Source organism: Nannospalax galili, unplaced genomic scaffold, assembly GCF_000622305.1.
Source record: "Nannospalax galili isolate Female #2095 unplaced genomic scaffold, S.galili_v1.0 scaffold286, whole genome shotgun sequence".
Classification (NCBI taxonomy): domain Eukaryota; kingdom Metazoa; phylum Chordata; class Mammalia; order Rodentia; family Spalacidae; genus Nannospalax; species Nannospalax galili.
Window position 1 is genome coordinate 14,011,271 of NW_008359442.1, and position 6,504 is coordinate 14,017,774.

Below are 6,504 nucleotides of genomic sequence, written 5' to 3' on the forward strand. Positions count from 1 at the left end.
ATATTTATTTTTTGTTATTTTGTTTTGTTTTGTTTGAGACAGGGTCTCACTATGTAGCCCCAGCTGTCCTGAAACTCACTATGTAGACTGGGCTGGCCCCAAACTCACAAAGATCCACCTGCCTCCGCCTCCCAAATGCTGGGATTAAAGGCGTGAGCCACCACGCCCGGCTTGATGTTATATTTTTATGCTTACTTGAATGGTAAAAAATATACAGCTTGACCAATATCAAGAATTAGTAGGAATATGTACTCTTTTTTTGAGGATTTTTTTTGCCTTTTTGAGACAGGGTCTCCCTATAGCTCCAGCTGGCCTGGAACTCACCATGGAGACCAGGCTGGCCTTGATCTCACAGAGATGATCCGCCTGCCTCTGCCTCCCAAGTGCTGTGATTAAAGGTGTGAACCACCACACCCGGCTTATGTACTTTTTAAAAAATCATTCCCCATGAGTTTATAATTGGTATAATCACTTTGGCATAGAGATTTCACTGCTGTTGTTTAACTACAGAGGCTTTAGTTGACATGCCTCAAAACAGGTTAATAAGCATGTTTATGACATTATTAATGATAGAATTGTAAACAGGCTAGCTACCTACTAACTGATGAGTGGAATAACTACATAATACAATAATCCACAATAATAAAATGTATGAACCATGACTATCAAAACATGAATAGATCTTTTTTTAAAACAAAGATTTAAAAAAAATTTGTGTATGTGTATGTCTGTGTGTGGGTATGTGCACATGTCTGGGGAGGCCAGATGCCTAGGAGCTTCTGGAGTTGGGTTATAAGTGGTTAAGGGCCACCCAATGTGGGTGCTGGGAACTGAACTCCGGTCCTCTGAAAGAGCAGTAAGTGTTCTTAACTGCTCTTCCATTGCTCCATCCCTATGATCTTTGTAAAAAATGAGTGACAGGGGTTGGAGAGATGGCTCAGTGGTTAAGAGCACAGGTTGCTCTTGCAGAAGACCTAGCACCCACATGGCAGCTAACAACTGTCCCTAACTCCAGTTCCAAGGGAATCCAATGCCCTCTTACAGCCTCTGTGGGCATTGCATGACACAGGTATACTTACATACATGCTGGCAAAACATTTATACACATATAAATAAATAAATAAATGAATAAATAAATAAATAATATTTAGTGAGCTATAAGATAAGAACTAGTTATAGAAGACTATATAGCATAATAGACTTTATCACAAAGTTCAAAATAAAGGAAACTTTAAAATTAAATATATAGCATATATGATATAGCCAAAGCAAAAAGCAAGAGCTGAAAAAAATCCTAAAATTCAAGGCAGTGCCTGCCTTTAAGAAGAAGCTGGGTGTGGTGGTGCACACCTTTAACGTCAGCTCTCAGGAGGCAGAGGCAAGAGGATCTCTGTGAGTTCAAGGCCAACCTGGTCTACATAGCAAGTCACAGGCTAGCCAAGGCTTCATAGTGGGACTCTGTTTCAAAAAAAAAAAAAACCATGCCCCCCCCAAGAAAAAGAAGTATGGGAATCACAGGGAGAAAGATACAGGTGATATGAGCTCTGCTGATCATGTTCGGGTTCTTAATTTGTGTGGGCTGGAGACTCATTGGTATTCCTCATATTATTTTCTTCATCTTAGGTCTATACTACCAGTAGCTTTGAGCAGCTTTATTTGGGGATAACTGAGTACAATACAATAGACTGCATATGGATTTAAAGTACCCAAATTGATTAGTTTTGACTAACATGTCAAAGTGTCTATGTTTGTACATGCTCACGAAACACTAAGCAATCAGGATAGTGAACATATCCACCCTGGCAGCCTTGTAACCCTTTCCTCTCATCTTTCTTTTCATCTTTCCCATCTCTAAATAGCCCCTCACAGGACTGGCACGAGGGCTCAGTGGGTAAAAACACTTGCAAACAAACCTGAGGACATGAGTTCCGTCCCTGAGACCCACGTGGTAGGAGACAACAGACTTCTGCAAACTGTCCTTTGACTTCTGCAAGTGCACCTTGGCACATGCATACCCCCCACATACATACTAAACACATAAATAAGAAATGTAATTAAAAAGTTTAAATAGCTGGGCATGGTGGTGCATGCCTTTAATCCCAGCACTCCTTGTATCCCCAGCTGGTCTGGAACTCATTATGTAGATCAGGCTGGCCTTGAATTCACAGAGATCCACTTGCCTCTGCCTCTGGAGTCCTGGGATTAAAGGCATGTGCCACCATCCCCAGCATATGTTAACTTTTTAAAGATTACTTTTACTGATATGAATGCATGTATATCTGTGTGAACGTATGCCACATAAGGGTGCCTGTAGAGGTCAGACATGCCAGATCCCCTGGAACTGGAGTTACAGACAATTGTGAGCCACCCAATGTGTGTGCTAGAAACCAAACTCAGATCTTCTGAAAGAGCAGCAAGCAGTCTTAACCACTGATCACCTCTATAGCTCCTGTGTTAACTTTTTTTTTTTTTTTTTGGTCTTTTTGAGACAGGGTCTCCCTGTAGCCCCAGCTGTCCTGGAACTCCCTATGTAGACCAGGCTGGCCTTGAACTCAACAGAGATCTGCCTGCCTCTGCCTCCCGAGTGCTGGGATCAAAGGTGTGTGCCACCACGCCCAGCCTTTTTGTATTAGAAAAGCAACCTTGAGTGCAAGTGGAAAGCTGATGGGAGGATAGAAAAACTGACACCAAAGAAGCATCTGGAATATATTGTGGTCAAAAGATGATCTGGTTTGAGGAATGAGTGGTAAATTTTAAACGCAGACTGTGGAGTTACATTGATTATATCCAGTCCTTAGCCCTTTCACTTACTAGCTGTGTGATTTCCATTCTGCCTGTCTGTGAAATAGGTATTAAAACATAATTCATGGGATTGGGGAAGGGGTGGATTGAATGAATTAATGAATGTAGACACTTGAGAGAGCCTGGCACACAGTAAGCATTTAGTAAATATTTGCTAATATCATTGCCATCTTTTAACAAGCAGATGGAATGGAAGGGAAAGAATTTAAAGCAGTAAGACTGCCGGGACAGGCTGATGGTCTGCCCCAAAGCTGCATGGTAGCACTGTGCACCGAACTTGGTGGATGGGAAGTTGCACAGAGATCACACAGTCAGCCATGAGGAATGTGTCCTTGGGTCATTGGAAGCTGGTGTTCAAGAGCCAGCATGTGTAAATGTATACAGAGAATATCAGGTGAGGAGAGAAGGGACTGGAGTGGCACAAGGGGATTTAAAGCAAACAACTTGGAAAGACTCAGGAGCGAAAGCAGAACTGAGCAGGAGGATCTTGCCTGAGACAAAAGCAGGCTTGCCTGCTGGGATATAGATTGCCAGACAAATCTGCAGAAGCAGTGCAGAGCGTTTTAGCAGAGTCCTTCCTGAGCATCCATGTGGGAGTTGGTTCCAGGACTCCTTCAAATACCAACGTTAATAGACACTCAGGTCTCCTTTGTAAAAATGGGTATTTGTACATAATCCTCACACATTGTCTGGTTTGCTCCATATGATCACTAGATTACTTAAAGTGCCTAATTCAAACTGAATGCTAAGTTACAGCTGTGCTAAGTAAGACATTTTCAAGTAACACTGGTCAGCTAAAGGCCTATCACTAATTCAGTACCTTTGTGATTTTTTTTTCCCAAACATTTTTTATTTACAGTTGGTCGAATATGCAGACGTAGAATCTGTGTAAGGAAGGAGGACTGGCTATATAAACATGGCCCATACAATGTTTTATACTAAAAATTTATTCACTGTTTAAAACCCAGATTTAACCACACATCTTAAATTCGTAATTGCTAAATCTGAGAGACAGAAAGGACATGGTCTCCTTTGTAAAAAGAGCGAGCAGGTAGCTTCAAGGCTCTCTAAGAAGTAGAGTTTGCTGATGAGAAAGCCAAGGTGGGAAGGAGGCAGGAGAGAGTTGGAAGAGAAGAGATGTCCTACTCTGTTTCTTCATTGCTGTGACAAAATACTCTGACAACTACCAACTTGGGGAGGAAAGAGTTTATTTATCTTACATCTCCTGGGTCACAGTTCATCAGGGAGCCCAAGTAGGAACTTAGGGCAAGAACCTAGAGGCAGGAGCTGGAGCACAGGCCATGGAGGAACGCTGCTTACTGGCTTGCTCCCCTGGCCCCTGCTCAGCCTACTTTCTTATGCAACACAGGCCCACCTGCGCAGGGGTGGCACCACCCACAGTGGGCTGGCCCTCCCACATCACTCATCAAGAAGATGCCCCTCAGACATGGAGACAGGACAGTACAATAGAGGCAATTCCCAAACTGAGGCTCCCTCAACCCAGGTGTGTCAAGTTGACACCAAAGCCATCCAGCACAAGGGGACTTAGTAACCATTCCACGGTCAACGTAATGGCTCTGGTCAGGTGGGGACAAGAAAAGTAGGATGTGCCCTGAGGCTCAGGTAGCAAGACTCAGAAGAAAAAGCAGATGTCTGTGTTTGCTCATGGCTAGGATCCTGTCTAGCCATGGACAGAATGTTAAGAGACACATCAGCTCAAGGATGAAATCAGAAACCTAAATCTACTTGGGAAACTTTTGCTATTTCTAAACTCTATACTGTGATGCTTTTCCCTAAAAGGGCTACATATATTTCTGATTCAGTTACTGATCTGCCATTTTCTGTCTGAGAATCAGGCAGATAGGTTCTTACCCAGTTGTTGGGAGGGATGGTTATGCCATTTTCATGAGTGCAGTCCTGCCAGATATAGTAATCAGTATATTTCCCGCTCCGTGTCCTACTCAATTGAAACCAAGCATGCTTGTCACTGGTATGGTTTGGTATGAAATCGATTATTAATTTCAAACCTAATGAGCGAAAACATTTTAAATATTAGGAACAGATTATATTAGAATAATGCATGATGGTTAAAGGGGAAGATGATTGAGTGAGCCTAGGAGGCAGGCCACTTTCAACCCTCACTCCTGTGTCCCCTCACTTCCCACTCAATTTACCTTTATCATGTATGGCTGCGACCAAATTCTCAAAATCTTTCATTGTTCCAAAAATCGGATCAATTTCTTGGAAATCTTCAACACCATATCTGAAATCTTTCAGGGATGATTTATAAAAGGAAGTAATCCAAACAGTTTTTACATTTAAAGTAGTGATGTAATCCAGTTTATCTTGAATACCTGAAGAAAAAGGCCAGGCCATGAATAAATGCTGGGGTTTTAAAATGTTTTATTATTTTTATTCTGTGTGTATGAGTATATTGCTTGCGTGTAGATAGGTGCACCTGTGTCATACAGTGCCCACTGAGGTCAGAAGAGGGCATCAGATTCTCCTGGAACTGGAGTTAAGGATGGTTGTTAGCCACTGGGTGGGTGCTGGGAATCAAACCCGGGTCCTCTGCAAGAGCAGTCAGTGCTCTTAACTTCTGAGCCATCTCTCCAGACTCATGCTGGTTTTCTTAAAAACAGATTTATTTACTTTCATTTTATGTGTATGAGTGTTTTGCCTGCATGTATGTATATGTACCATGTGCATGCATGCCTTCAGAGGCCAGAGAGGGCATCAATTCCCTAGAACTGGGTTTACAGGCAGTTGTGAGCTGCTATGTAGGTGCTAGTAATCAAACCTGGATCCTCTACTAGAGCAGCACGTGCTCTTAATCACTGAGCCATCTCTCCAGCCCCTGGTATATTTCTTTTCATTTGAAGGATTAGAAATAAAATAGGGTAAGGATGAGCAGGAAAAGAAAAAGATATCTGTCTAATGGTCAATGGAAAAGAAAATCCAGCTTTCATAATAACTGCCTCACAGGAATAACATGTTGTATTCTTTTGCAAGGGGAGAAAAAAGGTTATTGCTGGGTGTGGTGGCACACGCTTCTAATCGCAGCAACTGGAGGCAGAGGAGGGCAGATCTGTGAGTTTGTGGCCAGCAAGGCCTACACAGTAAGACTAAGTTTCAAAAAAGAAGAAAGGCTCTTGCTGCTTCAATACCCAGAAAGTTGAATTCACATATTCAGCATAAGAAAAGGAATAATTACAATGGAGATGAAGCTAGAAAACAATTAGTTGTATCTCTTCTTTCATGACTCCTCCTTTTGCTTGCAGTCCATTCTTCCTTCTCACCAAATATTACTCTCTCTTGGTTTCCTTTCTCATGTTAGACTATACCCACACTTATTCCTGTTTACAGATATGCATGTATGCATCAAAATTAGACATGATAGGCCACTGAATACAGTTCTTGCACTGATCTACTTAGACATAGTGATTTTTTAAAATAAATAATTTACTGAAAATTTCATACATGCATATAAGGTGTTTTGATCAAATCCATACCCACTCCCTCCCCTCTGACTCCTCCCATATCTCCCCATCACTTTTTTTTGATAACTTCATGTACTCTTTCTTCTTTGATTTACTTACTTTTTTATGGGGTTTTTGTCTACTCTAACATTCCCCCCTCTGAAGAGGTAACCCTAAAATCTTTTAAGAATTAGATAAAAGCTCCCAAATATTTTCAACATTT

At 41.8% G+C, this 6,504-nt stretch overlaps 1 protein-coding gene across 2 annotated transcripts in view; it reads right to left on the bottom strand.

Moving 5' to 3' along the window:
• Slc3a1 (solute carrier family 3 member 1) overlaps positions 1-6,504 on the bottom strand; it is a 48,253-nt gene that overhangs the window by 34,996 nt on the left and 6,753 nt on the right. For both annotated transcript variants that reach the window (XM_008823080.1, XM_008823079.2), the window contains 2 exons: positions 4,977-5,156; positions 4,675-4,829 (listed from right to left, as the gene is read on the bottom strand). In XM_008823080.1, coding sequence (XP_008821302.1) covers positions 4,675-4,829; positions 4,977-5,156 — 335 coding nt within the window. The remainder of the gene's footprint in view (positions 1-4,674; positions 4,830-4,976; positions 5,157-6,504) is intronic.